Source organism: Cygnus atratus, chromosome Z, assembly GCF_013377495.2.
Source record: "Cygnus atratus isolate AKBS03 ecotype Queensland, Australia chromosome Z, CAtr_DNAZoo_HiC_assembly, whole genome shotgun sequence".
In the NCBI taxonomy this organism is placed as follows: domain Eukaryota; kingdom Metazoa; phylum Chordata; class Aves; order Anseriformes; family Anatidae; genus Cygnus; species Cygnus atratus.
In genome coordinates, this window is record NC_066396.1 from 361,034 (window position 1) to 382,738 (window position 21,705).

The 21,705-nt window shown below is 40.3% G+C and overlaps 1 protein-coding gene across 3 annotated transcripts in view; it reads right to left on the minus strand.

The window, feature by feature from the left end:
- NEDD4L (NEDD4 like E3 ubiquitin protein ligase) overlaps positions 1 to 21,705 on the minus strand; it is a 150,517-nt gene that overhangs the window by 58,260 nt on the left and 70,552 nt on the right. For 2 of the 3 annotated variants that reach the window (XM_035560031.2, XM_035560029.2), the window contains exons 4-5: positions 19,132 to 19,170; positions 16,455 to 16,508 (exon numbers count right to left, since the gene is read on the minus strand). In XM_035560031.2, the coding sequence (XP_035415924.1) occupies positions 16,455 to 16,508; positions 19,132 to 19,170 (93 nt within the window). Of the gene's footprint in view, positions 1 to 11,850; positions 13,021 to 16,454; positions 16,509 to 19,131; positions 19,171 to 21,705 lie in introns of those variants that run through there. The other variant, XM_035560028.2, reaches the window with a different exon arrangement.

Below are 21,705 nucleotides of genomic sequence, written 5' to 3' on the forward strand. Positions count from 1 at the left end.
AAACAAATCTGAAAAGCAGGCAGACAGCTCAGCAATCTGGAGACATGAGGGGGAGTTCACGCCGAACTGCTGCCTGGAACAGCAGGGCTTCGACTTGCCAGTTACTGCTTCCTCGCCCACAGACCGCTGCTCTGTCACCCCCCAGATTCCCAACTGTTTATTAGCTTGTTTTGTGAGCACCATCCGGGCAGAGTGACGGGTCACAGAACAAACAAACCCTGACCAAAACAGATGTAAAAAAATAAAGCAGCAAGCGTTTTAAGCTCGTTTGCAGAGAGCAGATCACACCAGCTCCCAGCGACTGAGCGTGCTTTGTGAACCCGACGCATCTCCTGCACTTCAGGAGCCGTGGTTCTCCCTCACACCACTGGAAATGGAGAACTGCCTGGCTGCATACCCCGACAGAGTTAAACTGCCTCCCCTATTTCCATAGGCTATCGGGGCACGAGAGAGAAAATGTTTAAGGTAAGGTTATGAAGCTTTCCCTGCCGTAATTCTAAATAAGTAACGAACTGCGTATTGAAATAACACCGATTTTTTATTATCAGGAAAAGTTTAGCTGTATTGTTAAACTCCAAAGCTATCTGGTCCTACTGTGGGATAAAGATGCACCTATTTAACAGGAAATTAAAATATTTTGCTTCTGTGAACAGATAGAGCCTGAAAATTTGGGCAATTAATTGATAAAAATTCACAGTATTTACAAGTTTATACAGGGAAAACAAGCAGCTTCTCTATGTTAACCCTTCTCCACCCCATTTATTTTTATTTCTCTTAAGAGAAAACTAAATATGAAAAAAATAGCATAACACAACGCTGATTCTTTAAGATAAAACCACTGCAAGGTTTTCTGTGGGGACAGCAGTAGTAAGACACTGCACACACACAGTTTTTATTTTTCAGTTTTCCCAGTGCGTATAAAATACGGCTTGCATTTGAGATATTTGCATTAGGGGGATGCTGCAAGTCCCAAAATACTAAAATATGGTTATATTGGACAAAAACACATCTATTAACATCAGCTTCCCACATCTAAACCACCGCTATTAGGTTTCTCAATACTCAGCGACCATATTGTGACCTACAAAGCCCACTATGCAAAGAATAAAAAGTTGCATTTCACATGCTCAGTTAAGATCAGGCATTTAATCTCGTGAATTAAGAATATGCAACAGATCTTAAATAATGTCACCACAAATGTATTGATTTCTGAAAACCCCTTTGGTTTTAGCTTTAAGCACCAGATAGTAGCTTTTTAAAAATTATTTTTATTTATTTTTACATTTTATACTGCATATATTACCTAAAACTTTCAGAAATTGCTAGTATATAGCTTCACTTCAGAGGAATAGTTTTTTTCTAAATTGATGTAATTTATATCATTAATATTTATGCCTAGAATTTGACTCACATAAACATATTCAGGACCCAGATTACATACAAAACAAAAATTGTCTTAAACTCTACTTTCATTATAATTCCTAATATTCCTAACTTTTACTTGCCTTTTTTCAGTGCTGTACATTGAGAGATAAAAGTAAAAACAGAGTTGGTGTCAACTTCTATTTTCTAAAACTCAGAATCAAAACATTCGTCTTAAAATACCTTTCTCTGAGGTGCTTAGTGAACCGTAAGGTCATTCACCATGGGAGCAGGAAAAAACCTGACACCTTTTTTTGGGATGTAAATCAGTTCAACAAGGAAGTAGGAGGTATATAATCAATATTTCACTGCCAAAGAAACAGCAGTGTACCTTTCCAGAGGCGTACCAGTCTGAGCAACATCAGGAAAACACCGAGGCCTGCGGTCTCCTGAGAACGGCTGCCTTCCTCTGACCCTCACACAGGCACTATGCAAGTAGAAGCAGACGTTTTATTGAGTACAGGCTGTCCTTTGAGGCAAGCGACCACCCTCGGCATATTTCCTTCATTCAGAAGCATTCATTTACTGAATCTTTCCCCCAGAGAAGTATGTTCAGAGAACTTTATTTTTACACACACAGAGCTGAACGATAACACTTGCACAAGTGTTTGTGCAATGACCTATGGTTCTAAGCAGAAAGGTTTATCTAGAGTAGGAAACAAAGTAGACGATCTGCAGAACATTGCCAAAATGTGAGCAATGCAAAAGACAAATTCTTTACTTTAAAAAGTGAGAAATTTAAGTTCTTCCAATGGCTCAGGAAGATCGGTAATTGCACGAGTTGGCAGACATAATCCTGAGGATGGGAGCACTTGGTACCACCTTTGAAGACGTTACAACTATCTGCATATTAATTTGTACGTAGAGAACAGACTGAAATACACAGCCAAGTGAGACCCACGGACTCATCGCTGAGCATACAAGTTCTGGTGTAGCTCTGCTGACTGGCTAATGGCAACCAGCTTACTCCCTGCTTTCAAGGTGCACAGTTTCAGCCAGGCTTGTAACTGCCCCTAATCTTACACCTCCACTCCCTACCTCTTCTCATCATTTTTAGAAGGTTTTTAGAAGGATTACGTTTGCTGTTATGCCTAGAACAGGACTTGGGCCAGAACTACTGCACTGCAATTCCAGCGTGGGATTTCATCCCACACTCTGGCAGATGCATGTTTGCACGCAGAGTAACACCTAGGCAGGGACATGACATCCACGTAGCCAGCCTGCACAGGTTCTTTGTTCCTTGGGAGAGCTATCTAGCTGAAGCCTCTGAAATTATGAGGGCTACATGCAAGAAAGAAATGGTAAAGGGAAGTTCACGAGTGCAGCTTCAGCCATACTGAAATCAATGGCAGAATTCCTAATAGCTTCAATATGGACTAGATTTAGCCCCAGAGCTTCAAATCAGACAAAACTGTCAAAATTTTACATGCTTATTGAAGCAATATGTGACAAAAACAAGTAAGCTGGACCTGCTAGAAGATCGGGTGCAGATACTGTTGCTATCTTCACTAAACCTTTTGGCTTACAGTGGTTATGAGTGGTTCTTTGCAGGAAGCAAATCCTGCTCCCCTTTTCCGCTCAGCTCATTTCTCATTTATCTTTGGTCACGTTCTCCCTCAGCCTGCGTGGACAGAAGCCTAATCCCAACTCAGCAATGCACTGCTCCCACATCAGCTCCCAGCTGCCTCGGGAGCTGCAGAAAGAACCTTCTGCAAGGCTGGAAGTGAAGGGGGAAAGCTGATAATGTCACAAGTACTGTAAACAAAATATATATATATACACACACACACACATATATATATATAAAACAAACCTTCCAGAGTTACTCTATGGCTTGATTAGTATGCCTTGTAGAGCATCTATTGCAATCCTACACCTTGTAACTGATTAATTTATTATTTATATGTACTTCCTTTGTGGCAAAAGAGACTACTTGAAAGTTAACTTTCTCTCAATATCCAATATTTGTATTTACCTTACAACTTGTATTTTATTTTCAGCTGCTAACAATCTCCACGTACGTATTGGTACACATTTGGTGTAGAACACCTGAAAACCAGCAGCTCCAATGACAAACTGATTTTTATAAGTCAGGAGATATGCTTTGAGTGCACTGTAAAAAAAAAAAAAAGGCACCTCAACAGTGGACAACTTTCCCTCAAAGACATAGTTTATATAAAGGTCTGAATGGGCTTGTTTAACAAAATTTTGGAAGTATCTGAAAACAGGACATTGGTTCTAACACCTACAAAAACCTTAGATCCCTTTGTGGTAAGGTCTGCTGTAGATGAACACAGACGAACAAAAACCTGACATAGTAAGGCAGAAAACATGCAATAAATTGTCAAATGTGATCTGCCAGAAATAATCACTAAGTCCAACATAAAAGCATAGAACTGTTGGCTGGCCACACGACTTTGTGACAAAACAAGGAGCCCTTAGATCTGTCTAACCTCCTCGACCTCCCACCCATTTCGCTGGCATTCTCTTCGTCCATCAGGTTCTGCAGCACTAGCGCTCTCAAGCTAGTTAATTGAATGTTCCTCATCCAACACTAAAGGCCTAAAATCACTGAACTGCAGGCAAATCTTTGTTCTATCTGTAAAGAAATGATGAATCCCACTTCTGGGATGTTGTGGATTCAAACAGATTTTGGCTTTTCAGATGTGCTTGAGAAGACTCGTGAAGCAACGCAAGGCCCCTGACACAACTGTGTTCCCAAAGGTGGCCCAAGTCCCAAGTCAGCAAATTGTGAGACAGAAAATCCTCCTGTTTGCTTAAACCGGAGCTACTCTTGACAATGACGACAGACTGCGTTCACAGGTTTGATAAAAGCACAGGGCTAACATTGCAAATCATGCAGATCACATTCTAGCAAATAGTTTATAAACCCCCATTTTTGTATAATAGAATATATATATGGATAAATCCGTTAATCCCATTCATCAGACTTAATTTTTGCAAATTACACACATTGCTTACTTTCGGACAACAGACAGCTTCTGTAAGAACATGCTAATGCAGACCCATAAGGCCAGAAATTCACCACATACAGCATATTTACTGCTTAAGGGAGAAATGTTCAAAAAAAAAAATTCTCCTTTGTTGTAAAATAAAAGGATACCAACAACCTGTGCTTAACCAGATATATCAAATAGATGCGCTGCTAATGCAAATAACTCATGTCCAAGGACATTTCAGTGTTGCACTTCATATCATTCTTTAAAAAAAATCATTAAAAGGTCACAACATGCCATCTGAAGCTTTCTGAACTGCAAAAGAAATGCTGGCTATCTGGATTAAGAAGGCAATCTACAACTTTCAGCAATGCTTTTGGGCATTAGCATATTCTTTTTTTTTTTTTTTTTTAAATAGAGAGAAAAATATGAAAGCCATGTGAATCTCAATTCAAACATTCAAAAAGATGTTCTGTCCAGGATCAGAAACCTGTATTATGGATTACTGAGTTCTGAAACGATGTATGTTAGTAAACACTGCTACATAACTGCAAGCTGCATCACCAAATATATTTCCCAACAAGTATAGTTCACTTGTGTTTATAATAATTCAGTGTGCTGGCAGGCACGCTCTGATAGAGTTTCTAAAAATACTGAAGTGTTAGTAATACAGCAACTACAGCAGCCTCCACTTCCAAATCTTTGGAGAGAGCACAAGATTCTGTGCAAGTAAATGGAAGGAGATTCTGCTCAACTTTTCAACACTAACGTTTAGGTCCACTTTTATAGAATCTGAAGCAAATAATTGTCTTCTGGTAATAAAAAAACCTGCTTGAAGCAGATTTCAATTAACAAAATAACCAAATGATTAGCATATTTGTAACCCAAAGTCTTTACAGTGCAGATGTACTAAAACAATTATATTACTGTTAAAATGCACAAAACGTACACTAGAAGCGGGGGGATATGTGTAGAATGTAACAAATATAATTCTTTGCTTTAATAATAATGCTTCAAATTTTATTTAGCAATAGGAAAATGTGATTTGACAAATAATTGTGATTTGACATAATCCCTTTTAAATAATATTGCTATCCACACGTGTGGATATGCTATGCTCTTTACTTACAGGACATTAAGTAGAAATAAAATTAAAAACAGTTCAAAGCTGAAAATTATTTTTGGAACAAAATACACAAACTGTTTTAAACGTTAACTTGGTAAAACTTAGGCTTTACCTTTGTCAAGGAGGATACTTGTCAGCCTTGTTTAAAAGAATTTTCACTGTGTGATGAATAACTTTGTTCAATTTTGAAGTAGCTTGCTTTCTGTAATAAAAGCATTCAAAATAACTTACTCCAGAGTTTTATTTCTGTCTTTCCAGCAACCTGTTGAGTATTAAAATTGATGTTGAAAAAGTAGGCTCCTGTTGCCTTGCTTCTCTTCATTATAAACACTGATTATATTAATCTTTACCACTAAAAATCTCTTTTAGTAGTAGGATTAAGAATGTAAGACCGCAACGAGTAACTGAAAAGAAGGCTCGTGAGCTCATACAAGTTCATTGCTGAATCTCCCTCGCGCTGAGGACAAAACTCCCACCTTGCGGCCTCTCGTTCTTTTCCAGCCTACACAAACTACAGCCCGGGAACGCGGCTGACCAGGGAGGTTAATTCTTTCCAACCTAGGCTGAAAGGGAAGACGAAGCTTTTACCAACGCAACTGAAAAACGGTCTGAATTCACACCACAGTACACAGTGCAGTACTTATTTCATTTGCACAACTGATCTAATTAGAAACAGATTTTCCTTTTGCCTTTCGCTTCCCGAATACCGCACGTGTCGGCCCCTCCCTGCCCCAGGCCCGAGGAGTCGGCACATCACAAACCTGGAAACAGGAATAGTATTTTGGTAATAACACCGGGGCCTTTAACTTCAGAATCAGCTTCTTCCACGCACACGAGACAGCCCAGCATTTGGCTGGGTAGATGGTATCAGAGGATTTAAAGAGGGCGAAGGTGATTTTTTTCCCTCCTTTAGGCAACAGAAACAGCCCAGTCATACTGCTGATTTTATTAATGTCTTTTTCTGGACGTAATTGCTGTCTTTTGGAAGCTACCAATGCCATCTTACTAAACGAAAAGCAACAAAAGCACCAGATTTTAGACGAATGTACGCAGCAGTACATTTTACAATGGGATGTAATCCAGAAACTAAGTTAACAGGATACATTTGGACTTAGAAGAGCTTTTTGAACAAAAATCATCACAAAACATGTACGTTCCTAAATTCTTCACTACTTGATCACCTTTCTCAAACAGCTGAATAGTGTAAAAAGCCACGAACGCTCTGTATCTGTTTTATTATGTGCAGTTCTCTGGGGCTAGCTCTCTACTGAAGCTGCTCTGGCTGGCACCTTCGGTGTTAAGACTGTGTCAGCATTTCCATTGTAAATCGAGGGCCCTATAAACTCAGCTTTAAAGAGATCACCGTGTACTGAGACTCAGCACACAATTTTTCCATGTAGGAGCAAATAGTTTATTAGTGCTATAAAATTAAAATGTTATTTCCAACTCTTTTCTTCAAGGTTTTATTCAAGATTCAGCTTCCAGCAAGAAAAACGCCCAACAACAAAGTCTAATAAAATCGGAATACTTTACCAGGGAACTCTGGGGGTGGATAGGGATAAGGTAAAGACGGTATTGCCAATTCTTGACTCTGGAAACTTGACTAAAAGAGATACCTAGATATCTATATACAAATGAAACCACGCTTGAAGTAGTTTTCAACTAACTAAATGGTTAGGATATTTGTAACCACCGAGGGAGAGCATCCTCCACCCCTACAGGCAGATGTGAGCGAAGTCCTCACCTGCACAGCACTGAGGCCCTTAGATGGCCATCTGCACTCCTTGTGGAGCAAGCAGAGGAACACAAATTTCACAGCACTCTTCCTTTGGGGTATTTTAAGCACCTAGCTACAGGCAGCATGAATTTTGTTCTAGAGATGCCTGTTAGAGTCCAGATAGCAGTCCCTGAAGTAGGTCTCCAAACCTGGACAAGTGCAATGTAAAAGATAATAATCGCTGGGTGCTGTATTAGCTCTGTTTGCACTGGAAGGCAAGGCAGCCTCTAAAGGCGCACGACACTTCCCACGGCACTTGTCTACCGATGCCTGCGTGCAGTTGAGTTGTATCGATTCTGCCCTCTCTAAAGAGGCTTGGAAAGAAATACCGCTGATACAGCTTTCACCTTTCAGTTTTAGAAAAATCTCTAAGCCCTCAATATGCAACTAGTATAATGAAGAATAGCACCTAAGAAAAGACGAATTGTTAGCGGCTTGCTTTGTACCACTGAAAGCACTGGTGCACTCAGCAACTGCTGCGGGAGCGGCAGGGAGAGCCCCGTCAGGCTCACTGGGCATGTGAACGCAGCCAGCCCCGCGCCGCCCACAGGGGTGGGCGCAGGGGCAGGCGGACCCCGGGACCAAGTGCTTGCGTGCTCCTCACATCCCGTCTCGGATTAGAGTGCCGGCTCCGATGTACTTCACCCAGGTGAAAACAGGAGAGGCACACCAACAGTTACAGACACGTTCTTAGGAACAGGATCTGCCCCCTTTTTATCTGTTTATTCCTTGGATTTTTCGGACAGACTTGGCTCAGCAAATGTAGGAAGCAACAAGACCTCTTCTTCAAACCAAAAGCACCACTCTACTCAGGTCCTGAAAAAGTATCCGAGGGGGGCAAGTTAAAGACGACAAATGTTGTATGTGCTGAACACCACGCCGAGGACAGGCCAGTGAATGGCCACAAGAATTGGCAAGAAGTGCCACGCTAAAAGGAAAATTAGGATTTCCCTCTCTCTCAGCAGACTGGATTAGCTAGCCTGAAACAAAATCTCTTGCAATGGTTATTTGAATGAGGATGGGGGAGTGGGAGGGTGGAAATTCTTTTTTCATTTCATCTTTAAATAATCTCCACCAGTTTTTCATGTGAGGATCACCGGTATATAATCCATTTACCAGCTCCATACCATCTCAGGAAAGAGACTTTCAGACCTGACCATAGTTTACACCAAACCACTGAAGCATTTATTTCATTAGACCAAATGGGTCCGTTTATGTATGAAAGAAAAACAAAATTCAATCCAGAAGTGAATATCATACCAACCAAAACGTGTTGTGGCTTGCAAATCACACTGGTAAAACACAGAACATTTATTCCTCCTCTCCCCTTCTTCACTATCACAAAGCGGTACCTGCCTTAGGTTCAGCACGGCGCAAGGACAGACACATGCAATTTGTTCACCAGAATCGTTAGAGCCCTGCCCGGCTACAGGAGGGAACTGCCAGTTAAGAAATTATTCTTCCACAATGCAACTAAACCTCCATCGTGTTCCACATACCTAACAGGAATTTGTTAGCCACTTCACACAGAGTCTGTATGAAAGCCACCATGCGCATTGCATATGTTCACCCAACCCTGCTTTCGCTTTCTAGACAGGAAATCTTGCCAAAGACCATCTCAGCTAGACTTTAGGCACTTAACCGCCAGACTGCCACGCAGCACCAGCCTGAGCAGGACCCGTGTCTTTAGGTGGCCACGTCCAAGTCTTCAGGGCACTCTGCAGAATTTTGGCCCCTTGTGTCGGCTGAGCTGTGTTTATTCTAAGTTGCTCTTTTAGGTTTAGATGCCCCGATCCCAGCTGGTATCTTAGGAGCATAGTTAGATTCTCTGTACTTTCACAACAAAATTTACTCTCAAATTATTTTTAAGGAAGGTAGGAAGGAAAATAAAAGCTGACTTGTGAAATGCAGACCAGCAGAGTCAAGAGTTGCCATTTCTGTTTGTCAGCTACGTATAATTCAATACTACAACATTTTGCCAGGGAGCTTTGCATTTTTTCATCACAACAAAGATGCCTTTATCAGATCTCTAACACAGTTGTGCAGTATATGGGATTTTTGAAGATACAAATATGCACTCAGAGACCCCAAATTAAAAACAATGTAAGTATTTGTTACATGCCATGGTATATATACACGCTTAGCAGTAGTCTATTGTATTACATATAAAATACCACGGCAGCCAAAAGAGTTTGCAACTATGCTTCCAAATAAAAATGTTCGGTTGGGCACAAGCTCATATTTTAGTTAATATTTTATAACAACTTGTAATGAAATACATCCTGCTTGCCCAAAAACACTTCTGTCTAAAACAGAAGATATTTGAAAGGTCATAAACACTTGGTAGCAGTAGGACTGCAGACGCCCGCATGAATGTTTTCACTCAAGATAAATAAGGCTGTAGCAGCTGCTGCGTACAGCCCCAGGCCCATGCCCTATATCAATCAAATACACACAAACTTGTTTAACTGGAAGACTCCAGATTTTTTTTCTTCTCTAACAACCGTAAGACATGGCAGCTTTTCCCCTCAGCTTCACAGAACAAACACTTCAGGCACACCCGTCCTTAGCATCAGAGATCCCCAAACTACTGTGGGATAGCTCAGAAATTGCACCATACCGAAGAACGTTTTATACCTAGACAAACTAAAGCAAGACTTTCAGCAAGACGCTTTCATTGCCCACACTTCCTATGGCAACTTGCCTGGCCAATCACCTCTACCCACAACACTTCTGGGCTTACTCAAAATATGAGAAAACACCACAAAGAAGCTTTATGTTTCAATTAATTCTTCATTTTTGAAATGTTTTGCACTAAAGAATGCAAGTTCTGTTTGGACTGAGTGCCTCCGTGACTGGCACGCTTCACGGCAGGCTAAATTGATTTCACATGGTAACTAAAGCTGAGAGCATGTAGGAACAAACTTCTTAATTCTCTTCTGGAAACACTGAAGTACATCTTTGGTATGTGAATTGCTACGACAGTGAGGATCAAGGAAGTGACTTTGGGGGCATATCCTTTAGGAAAATGAGAAGCACTGCAGAGGCACGGGATGAAGACATCGGGCACATCTCTGCAAGTTGCGCAAATCTGTAAATCTCTGACACTTTTGTACCAGGTTTGACCTACTACAGCTACTTATATAATTGGTTATGGTGGTTCTCTGTGAACAGCTATTGTTGGATAATAGGAAACGGAAAATCAGGCATACATTTGTAGTATGAGAGAGAACTCTTGATGTATTGCATACATGAAATTCAAATGAGGAAAAAAAAATCAGCGGAGATTCTGCATTCCAAATTTTCCTGCTGAAACATTCTCAGGCTGGCAGGAAAGATACTATGCACTACTTAACAAAACTGCTAGCTAACAGAAACTGAAATGAAACCTGTATTTCTTCGGCAAGAGATTTTTTTTAACATTTATTTTTAATGAATGCTTAGGAATATTCTGTGCATAAATATGAATAATAGTGAATTTCTACGCATACTAGTGACTTAAGAGCTAAAAAAAGGTTACGCTGGAATAGCTTTGAGACGATCAGCTTTTTTATAAGAAAGCTGCAGAGTCATCATATGGCATCTCTGCAGTGAGCAGCTGTCTTTCTGTACTACATTTCACTGAAAGAAAGCGCAGGAGAATGAGAACACACAAGCAGTAAAGACCAAAATCTCTTTAGTGAATCTGTTTTCACAGCTGGAGATAGAGTACTTACTATTCTATATACAGCATCACTGAGCTTAGGAACTCAAGTGGGCAGTGTTAAATTGCACAGTAAAGCAATTTAAGCAAATGACTAATCTAAACCCTTGAATTTCATTCCTGCTTTGGTCTTTTAAAAATGGCTTAAAACCACAAAACTTCAATCTTTGTCCATTATAATAAAGAAAAAAGCAGTGGATGAATTTTGACATCTTAAAGCAAAATCAAAGCAAATACAAATGACAGTACAGTTACTGAGTTGTGCCAAGCTACTTGTATAGTATGATCAGGACTTGTGGCATACCATAAACAGAACATGTTTGTAATTTGCAGAAGGCCAAAAGCAAGAAAAAAATAAACTAAGATTTTTTTTTCTAACCTCTAAGTCATTATTGTCATCAGAATTATAAAATTTCTAGTCTTTAATTCCTATAGCATTACAGGGCACATTTTTAAGTCACAGAGACACGCATGTGTACATTATCCTTAGAAGTTATCCAAGTATTTGTTTTTAAAAGCAAAGCACATGAAGAATTCTTCATGCAGCAGGGTCTCAGACAACTAAATTAACACAAACACTGATTTTGCCATTTGAATGTTCTGATTTTTAAAAATCTTTTCAACTGATGTAACACTGAATTGAGTAATGTGTGACATTAGAATCTCAAAATATTACACTGGATGCAATCATAACTGAGAGCAAAGTTAAGCTGGATTAGAAATAGAGATGATTTGCAGCTTGTTCCAGAGAAATGCAGAACGTTCTAGCACTAACAACGGAAGCCCTTCAGTTGCTTCAAGTTCAGAAGCCTTTGTACGGCAATTCTGTATTTTACCAGCATAGTATACTCAGCATCATACTTACCGTGGTGCCGGCTGGTGTAGGACCAGGGGTGCCACGACCATCTTTACCAACAACCTGATTTTGTTCTTCAGGATTACGGGTGACAAGGATTCTGAAGTGCTGTTGCCTCGTATTTTGATCTGGTCTGATTTTAAACAAACATCCCTGCCCTTGAGGAATCCTCTCTATTGAATTGCTTCTAGATATTTCTGACCCGTTCCTTCCATTTCCATGCAGTTCTGAATTCAATCCGTCATCTGTGGGGCTAATTTCTTCCGGTCGTGGCTGGACAGGGTAGGAGGTACTCCTTTCTAGCCGTATCCGAGGATACCGGACCAACCTGTCCCCTTTTGTTCCAGTAAAACCAAAGTTATATTCGCCACCGGTACCACTTGCCTGTGGTTGCTGTAACTGGAGAACAAAGAACTTTTTCCCTGAATTTGCTGACATATCTGGCACATGTTGCAAAGACCAACGCCGGGGCTCAGGGGTGGGGGCATTATTTTGAGCCTCAGATCCAAAGGGTAATAGAGTAACCTGAGGCACATCTACACTGGAAGCACGATGCTGAATCCTCACGCCACTTATGTTTAAACCTGAAGCTGCTCCATTTGTCGCATCTTCTTGGGCTGTAGATGGAGCATCTTCGCTCTGGTTATTGGAGGGAACAGTACAGAATATTCTCCGATTACAGCAAAGAGTTCCATTGAGCTGTCGCCCTAACTCTTCCGTCAGCCTAGGTGGAGAATTTTCAGGAGTCACCTCTGGACTGCTCAGAGAGGAAGAATGGTTTTCCACGGGGGATGCATAATGCTCCCTAAAGTCTGGGAACTTACAAGGAAGTGTCTCCTCGGGAGATTCCAGGGTTGCACTCTCATCCGCACAGTCGCTCGCAGCTTTGCGCTGAAGAGAAATCTGCATCGACGAGCTTCTTGTCGGCCGCACGTCAATGCTGTTCAGCAGCTGGGGAATAAACATGGATGTACTCCTTTTTAAGGAGCCCACTTCTTGAAAATCGCTGCCCCCACCATAATCTGCTCCGTGTCGGGAGAAAGCATGAGGACTGTTTCTTCTTGGCAAAGTGTGGAATGCCATGAAAAAGTCATCTTCTCTTTCCCGGTCGAGGACCTCCGATTCGGGGGCTGTGTTGCTTCGCCCAGAGCCAAAATGAAACCGCAGCCGATGGGCCATGGTTTTACAGAAAGAAGAAAAGGAGAGGGAGAACAGCAACAATTCAGGCACTGCCAGAAGTTAAAAACCAAAGACATAAACTCCAAGAAAAAGTGTCCCATCTGCCAAACTGTTAGCACTGCAGCACTGATAGCGACAGATAGCAGAAATAGCCCAAGTGGCAAGCAGCATTCCAGGCATGATTGGGTAAGAGCAATCAGCGCTCCTACACACTGTGACATAGGGTAGGATGGTGGGAGTCACGTGGCCTGGTTCCCCCCTCCAATCTAAGCTAGTGGGGGGTTTTGTTTTTTGTTTTTTTGTTTTTTAATGCCAGCAAGAGCCTGAAACAGCACCTTCACAGCTGCTCCTTTTCCATCAGAGAGGAGCGGCCCCAGCGGGAGAGCTCTCACAGCTGACTAAGGCAGCAAACACACTCGGCACTGCTATAAATCTAAACCACATCGTACTCATACAGCACATTTGTATAAAGCACACGAAAAGTTAACTACAACAGGAACACTCGGATTTAGCGTTAACAGTCAGTCAACTCCACATGCAAATAAGAAAAATTATTTCAAGCTTAACATTTTGGTGTGCGTTACAGCATTCGGCTATCATGGCAGAACACGAATAAATATAGCACGGTTATGCTTTCAATTTTAACTGTGCTCATAACGTGATTAAGTAACAAACTTCTTGCCTTTAAAAAGCCGTGGCTTTTGCATTGTCCCTAGAAACGTCATATAGCCCACACTAGCCTGCTCAGCCCCTTTTAATAATTAAAAATCCACAACAATCAAAGCAACCCTATGTATCCAAAGATTTCTCACACATTAAAAACAGCAGAAATGTGCAAAGTGAGAGAAAATAAAGTTTCTTTTTAGTTTTACCAGGCAGTAAAGACGAGTGAAAACCGGAGACGGGTGTTGCATGTCGTTTTGTACTGATTTGTCTTAAACACTGTACAGAAACTCTGCCCATTGCTGGCCAGCCTCCAGTGAGAAAGTTAGCAATATTACCACGAGTGTGACTGCCAGCATGGAATACAGTTACGCTCTCTGAGAGCCAAAAGACCTCAGAAGAACAACAGACAGACAGGATACACCGAAATGCAAAACAAACACCCTACATGCAGAAAATCAGTGATCCGAGGATACTCACATTTGATGCACACAGCACAGCACTTGTTAGCACATGCTAGAAAAGAAAGTGTTTAGCAAAAAGCCTATCTACAGAAAGAGACAGTGTAGCTTCAATTAAATACATGGACATCTCCCTGGGAGAACTCGAAAGCTTTACAATTTTGTCAACAGCTCTGAAAATTTGTAGGTGGCGGGTCAATAATCTCTCTAGACATTTAAACCTCTCTATGCGAGCAGCTTGCTTTCAAAAGACAGAAAACGACCAATCACAAGAGAAATGGAAGCTTAGAATGATTTAACTGCCAAGAGACAGCACAATCCCCTATTGTTTTAAGCGGACTACGAGCCAACAAGAAGAAAAACATGAATAGCTTCTATACAGCAACAGTTCCGTGGAATTGCCTTGTGCAAGCACAGGTGTTGACATTATTTTTTCTTATTTTTCAGGTAAAACATTACGCAAGGACAGTGTCTCTTTGCACTGAAGATGAAGCTTGCATCATAGGTTCTTTGTTTTGACTGTGGAAAAGAAAGGACATACTGCAAAGACAAAGTGCTTTGATAATTTGGGAACATGAAGAAAGAGTTCTTATGGGGTAAAAACCATGCAAGTATTCACAACGAGTATTTCACATGAAAGCCAAAATAATCTGTTCAATGTCTCTTACTCTGTAAATATAAGATGGAAAATTGCTACTCTACAAATCCCACTGTACTTGCTTTCCTTTGCCAACAGTTCAGAACACCTGAAAGGAAAGCAATGGCTCCTAAACCCAGGGTTACAGTCTAAGGGAAGGCTGTCTACAGAAGCAGGATCACAGAAAGAACAGCCAGAAAATGGTTCAAGTATAAAATAGTACTGAAAGTACCAGTATAAGGCCAGTACCACATATAAGAAACTTGGAAATCTTAAGCAGCGTGTATCTGAAATGAGTATACCAGAACTGTTATTTCTCAGCTGTCACTGTGCAGCCACGCCGGAATTTTTCCTGAACTGTCACCCCTTTAATGTCACACATGGACATCCCCATACATGCCACTGCCCTCTGCAGGCTAGAACGAAGCCTCTTCCACGAGTTTCAGGTTTGCCCTCCACGCCAACACAAACTTATTCCAAGCATCCTCCAAGGCACACGCAAGCCACACGGGAATGTCAGCGCAGTCCTGAGCCCAGGCTTACATACCCTGCGCGCAGTTACGGTTACAGGATTGCTGCTTCAGTGTTGTTTGCATCCGCTGGCAACACAGGACCTTAAAGCCAGGAAGAACTGACCGATGATCTCCTTTAACTTCGAAAGGCATAGGACAGTTTTGATAGTGCAAATGTTCATTATGATTATCATTGCCAACAAATACACTCAGTCAGCCCTGTCTACATACATGCTGTCACAGATTTATTATTACATTTTGTCTATTTACTTCACCCTAAAGGAAGACTCACAAAATAGTATTGTTTCACTGAGTCCTTTTTTCCCCCAGAATATTTTAACTTTTATTTTTCTTCACTCTATATTTAATAGGAATACAGAGAAAAAGAATACATTTTTGGTGATTGATATTTCCATATTATGTTTGTTTAGCGTAAAAAGATCTTCACAACACTGATCCTAATCTTCATAAGGCAAGCAATTTTAGTAGAGATTGCACAGCTCCCAACCAAGAAATGTAATACCTCATCTCAAACAAAAACAATTGTGCTACAGTTTTCAGAAGACAAAGCTAACAAAAGGACCAAGCAGTAAGATTTGGGGAGACTTCTCTAGAACAACTGTTGCATCAGCAAAATGAAGTTCAAGGCTAAAAACCCTAAAAATACGTCAGGTGTCATCAGGGACAGAACTGAACACAAAACTCAGAGCATTCGTTGTTTTACCAATTCCTAATGCCTTCATGCACCCGCTTCTTGAGGCTTAAGTGGAGCTCTGGTTACCACATCCCAAAAAAGGATTAAGAAGTACTAAAAGTTACAGGAAATAGACACTAAAATCATCAGAGGATGAAGCAGCTGCTTTGTAAGTGACTAAAAGGGCTGGGACTGCTTATCAGTTTACATCAGAGAAGCCTAAGGAAGAATCCGATGGGGCTTCCACTGTCAGAATACTGGGTTAAGAGGGTGCATTCTGGTCCGAGCCAGTAGAGTACTTCTGCGTTTAATGTTCCACTCGTCCATAAAACAGACACTATTTATGCTTTAACCTGTATCGCCCAGCACGCTAATGTGCAGACAAAAATACACCATTAAGACGTGCTATGTTCTTGCCATTCATGTTACACAGCCTGTGATCAGCGAAACAACCAAGGAGCACTCACCAATCTGTTTTCATCGAACACTTCAAACAGGAGACGATGATTGGTTGGGTTTACCTATGAGAAAATTCAAATATCACTTTAGGTTCATTCGCTTGATAACACTATATGGGTACTAGTTCATACAACGATTAAACCAAGGCAAACAGAACAGGGCTAACAGGTTTTAGGGAATTTTTTAGTTTTACTTAAACTCGAGCACTCAATTCGTTTCTAAACCCTACGGCAGTTAGACCTAGCCTCCCAGGGAACATTCGAGGCTCTTCTTTACTGCGCTCAGTGCAGGACAGGTACCGTGCCTCTCTGTCTACAGACAGCTCTGAAGAGGAGAGGCCACGCTGCATGCAGGCTGATGGCATCTGGAGATGTCCCAGGGCAGCATCCCAGCGGCTTCCCCCTCAGGTAAGCCTCGGTTTGCACCGCACACGGGGACCTCGACGACGAGCCCAGCAGCACACCTCGCCTCATCCACGAAGGGCCCGGCCGAAGGGGAGAGCTCGGGGCTTGGGCACAGGCTGGGCTGCACAGAACACCAGGGCTCGCGGAGTTCGGGGTTCCACATCTGCAGAGCTCAACCAAAACGTATGGAGCAAAAGCTTTGCCGCATTTCTTTCAGAACTTCACCGTCTCTGTTTCAGTCCGTCCACCTGTCACTGTTTCTAGCCCGTTTATCACACATCATGGAAAACCCAACAGAAGTCAGAAAACCTACTTTGTGTTCAGCAAACTTAGCTCTAACACTTGAAAACAGCAACTGGGTCTGCAGGAAATGATTCACTTGGAAGTAAATTTAAGCAGAAAGACGACTAACGCTTAAAAAAAGAAAAAAAAGAAAAGACAGCTCTGGGAGGTAGACAAGGCAGCCACTATTAAACAAGAGAAAAATGTTCAGTAGTAGTTGGTCCACTTGATAGATCTTCAGAAAAACTTGTAAGCCAGGTTAGTATGTTTACTTGTTTAATTAAGAAAATCTACATAAAATAGTCCACGACTGATTGATAATTCTGTAGGGGTGGTGAGGAAATTCCCAGTTTTGAAAAGATCAGAGAATTGTGGCACATAAAAAAGGTATGCATTAATTTAAATATTCACATTGGTGTCTAGGGCTTTCAAGGTATTTTAATGGAGCTTCTGTGAAGTACACGTGCAGTTTAATCCAGACAAATGGCTGTGGGTTTGGGTATTCTCTTTTTCTGGAAAAACTACATGATGAAAAAGACTATCTTGAGAAGTATCAGTCAAAATTATAAACACAAGTTTTCTAATCCTGGGTAAAAATACTCCACTTTAAAGCACATGAATTTGTTCCTCACAGTCTATCTTACAGCACAGCACAGCATGTTTTTGAGACCAGTATTTGTAAGGATGGGCTTACGGAGGCGCAGTCACTCATTTCTGAGTCACACAGCAGGGAATCAAATCTGGGTGAGCCTGAAATGTCTTCAAGTACATACGAAGTGTAAAACTGCCTTTATCTCCCCTTCCCTGTGCAATTGCCATAATGGCCATCTCTACGTAATTCGTCCTCTATGCTGTGGGCAATGCATTTGAACCCTGCCATAAAACGCTCTCTTATTAGGGTAGCGACTTTGTGGTAAAATGACAGTATTAAAGCCCAGCTGCACTGCTGCGGGGTCACCTCTGCAACAAGGGGGTGCAACTACCAAGGACCTCTGGGATGAAGATGGAAAACCTCAGGGCAGTCAAAATGAACTTAGCATCAGGACAGTTTCTATTGACTCTGCACAGCTTAAAGAAGCAAGTCTGAGTCCATATTTCACACTCACGAGTATATTATACAAATCAAAACATTAGATAAAGACAATTTTTAGAGATTTAAATATTTATTAACCAGTTACAAAATCTAGAAAAGCCACTCCGTAAGTGTTTAAAAGTAAAAGTTCCATTCGAACCTCAAAAAAATGTGTATTAGAAATAATATTGATGGGAACTATTTAAATGATCTTATTAGCAAGACCATCAAGCACTAAGACTATAAACAAAGTTTGATAGCATACCCATTTCTAACAATCTACAATGACATCTGTTCTCAAGCAGCTGTTTAAGATTAGATGTTAAACCACTGAAATTTTACCTAACCTCCTTTTGTGAAAGCTACAGCTGCAGTAAAATTAAGTCATTCTTCCTCAGAAAAATAGTTTCAGCAAGTAAATAACAAAGTTATCATCCTTCTCATTTATATTATGTTGGTTCTGATAATAACAATTTTAATGCCTCCTTTCTTTTTTTCAAATATTAAGTTATTTTTTTCTGATGAAAAGTCATTTACTAATTGAAACTGTATCACAGTTTTTGGTGAAAGTTACACTCATTTTAAGAAAGATCTAAAAAGATAAAAGTTAACTACAAGAAAAAAGCATATTTTGATTTATTTTGGCAAGCAATATGAAGGTCAAGATAAATTACTTTTTCAGTATTGCTTCTCTACATTTGTATTTCATTATTTTTTGCCATGATAGCTTAAATCTCATACAGTTCCCTGAAGTATTTCTGATTATTTGCCACCACACTAACATTTTAAGACCACAGCAAACATCAGGACAAGCAGTTTTTAAGAAAACATATAAACAATAACAACAAAAAGCTTCTTCCCAACCTTATAAAACACCATGTGATTAATCGTACACATTATAATGATTGCAAGTAAAGGGAAACTTACTCTAAAATAAAATTCTTCATTCCATTTGGGATTCAGTGTCTGTAAAAGAAATTAACATTAACACACTAAGACCTCTTCAGGTTTGCACTTTTGCAATAATTGAAACGTGCATGCAAATCACAATTTTCTAGAAAAACACAAGGAGAGAAAAAAGCATGTCATAACAAAATAACGCAAATAAAAATATTGCTGTCAAATGATTTAACTTCTCTACTGAGTAAACCACATGTGGGAGGATACTTGAGTCAGATGATCTGAAAATAGATATTAAGCATAAATGCTATTCTGTGAGTAAAAGGGAAATCACTGGAAATCTACAGAAACAAAACCTTAAGATATTTCATTCTCCACATTTATTTACATCAAGTCAAAAAACAACTTATTTTTTAAACACAAGGTCAGCATTAGTATTGCAAAGATAAGGACAGTCATATTATATAGATTAAAAAGAAAGAGAACAAAAGGAAAGGTTATGTCCTTTGAATAGATACCATACTCTTCCTAATCTCCTTCAAGACTGGAGGATTGTAGTTTCAATTTAATAATTTGAATAAAACATTCAGAATAAAATGTGTTTCATTTACAATCTGAAGGGAGCTCAAGCATAAAATCATAAATTGATAATTAAAAAACTAGAACTACAAACGTTAACAATTTGTGCACTTCAAATTTGGATAAATTGAAAATCTAATACAGTACGTCCAATGGCTTTGTTTTCTTGCCAAACCATTCCCTCATTCTCTCACACAGCAGAGATTTACCAGAAGAGCTGATGGTAGGAATTGGCTCTACACCCACCAAAGTTTTATTAGAGCAGAAGGACAATCTTGGGTGTTTATCTCGAACTGCTTGATACAGACGCAATATATCTATCACGTCCAGGACACAGTGGCTCAGGCACTTCTCCGCACTAAGGAAACGCGAGTCAGCGCACAGCTCAGCATGCGCTCGGGTGCCACGTAATGCTGACACTCGTACAGCCCCCTCCCCTTTAAGCGTGGGCTGAATCTCAACCTGACACATATATATACACACATATTGTACAATTAATAATCAGATACTGAGACTTAAAAACCTTGTTCCAGAAAATTTAAGAAATATAGGAAGAGAAAATGAAATAATTCTACAAAAAGAAAGATGTTATAACGGTTTAGAGGTTGAAGATTTTTATTAACGGTTATGCAGGTGGTTAACATTTGTACTCATGTTAGATGTTGACCCTGAACAACTTTCTGATTCAGGGCAGGAAAACATTTCACAAAAGAAAAGACCAGTGATCACAGCGGTGGGGTAGGGGGCAGAGAGACACTTTCAGCTTCTTTTTTCTTTTTTGCACTGTAAGGGCAAAGATGTATTCACTCACACAATGAAGCAATAAAGGAAAATGTTCTTTCAAATATTTGTGTTCATTCACTGTGGCTGTTCTTGGCAACAGAGCCCTTGCATGTAATTTAGCAACTAAATTTGAGGGCACTACTACCGATCAATAATGCAACGGTTTTGAATGGCACTTAACCACAATTACAAACTTCAGGAAACGTGTGGTGTATTAGGAAGCACAATTTTTAGTAAATGAACCGGTGACTGTTAGATTTCTTCCACCTTTACAAATACAACAATTGATAGGTCAAGTCAGAAAGCACAAACACTAGAATCACAGCAAAGGAGAAAAATGCTTGTAAAGAAAGTCTCCAGAAATAAATGGATGAATAACCACTTCAGAAAGGATATTAGCAGGGAAACAACAACAAAAAGACTCACCAGCAAAAAGAGCTACATCCTAAAAAGGGCAAGTATTGTGGAGATAAAGAACTGCCAAGAGTCAAGCTGAGTTAGATCTTCCACAGGATATTAGAACAAACACGAAGAAAGTTCTTCAACCATATAAATAAAAAGAGAACAAGGAAAGAAAGAAGAGATGCTACTAAGCAATGAAGCTCTCAGAGGAGACCAAACACTTTTAGATGTAGGAAGTTGTGTATTTAACACTATGGTAAAGACAGAATAGCTAACGGGGATCAGTAGGAAGACACTAGTGTCACAACTGAAGTAGAACTGAAGTCTTCAAAGCTCACCACAGTCAAATCGACGAAACTGAAGAGTCTTCATCTGGACTTTTGAAAGGACTGACACGTGAAATCACACGCTGAGTAGTAGCAAAAATTTTGAAAAGGTCATACTGAGCAGCTTACAAACGGCAAAGAGTTCTTTTACTACAGAAAGAGAGCAAAAGAGCACTTCTAGCGAGTCATTCAAAACAAAGCTCCAAAAGGAAACGCAAGGCTTTAATCAAATGCCACAGCTGGACTAACTAGATGTGTGGAGGGAGGTAAACCAAAACAAACAGCCTCAGAAATTCAACATTGCTACATCATGACAGATGCACCCAAAACTTCTCTGATAACTTTATTTCTGCAGAGTAAGGAAACAGCGTAGATCTAATCCTGCTTGGCTGTAACTAAGCACTTCACAAGGCTAGGCCCAGCTGTACAGCAGGATGCCTATCAGATAACTGCTCTGGTAAATTAAAGGGAGAATAAAAAGGGGAAACTGCAGTCCCTTGTGCCTTCTTAT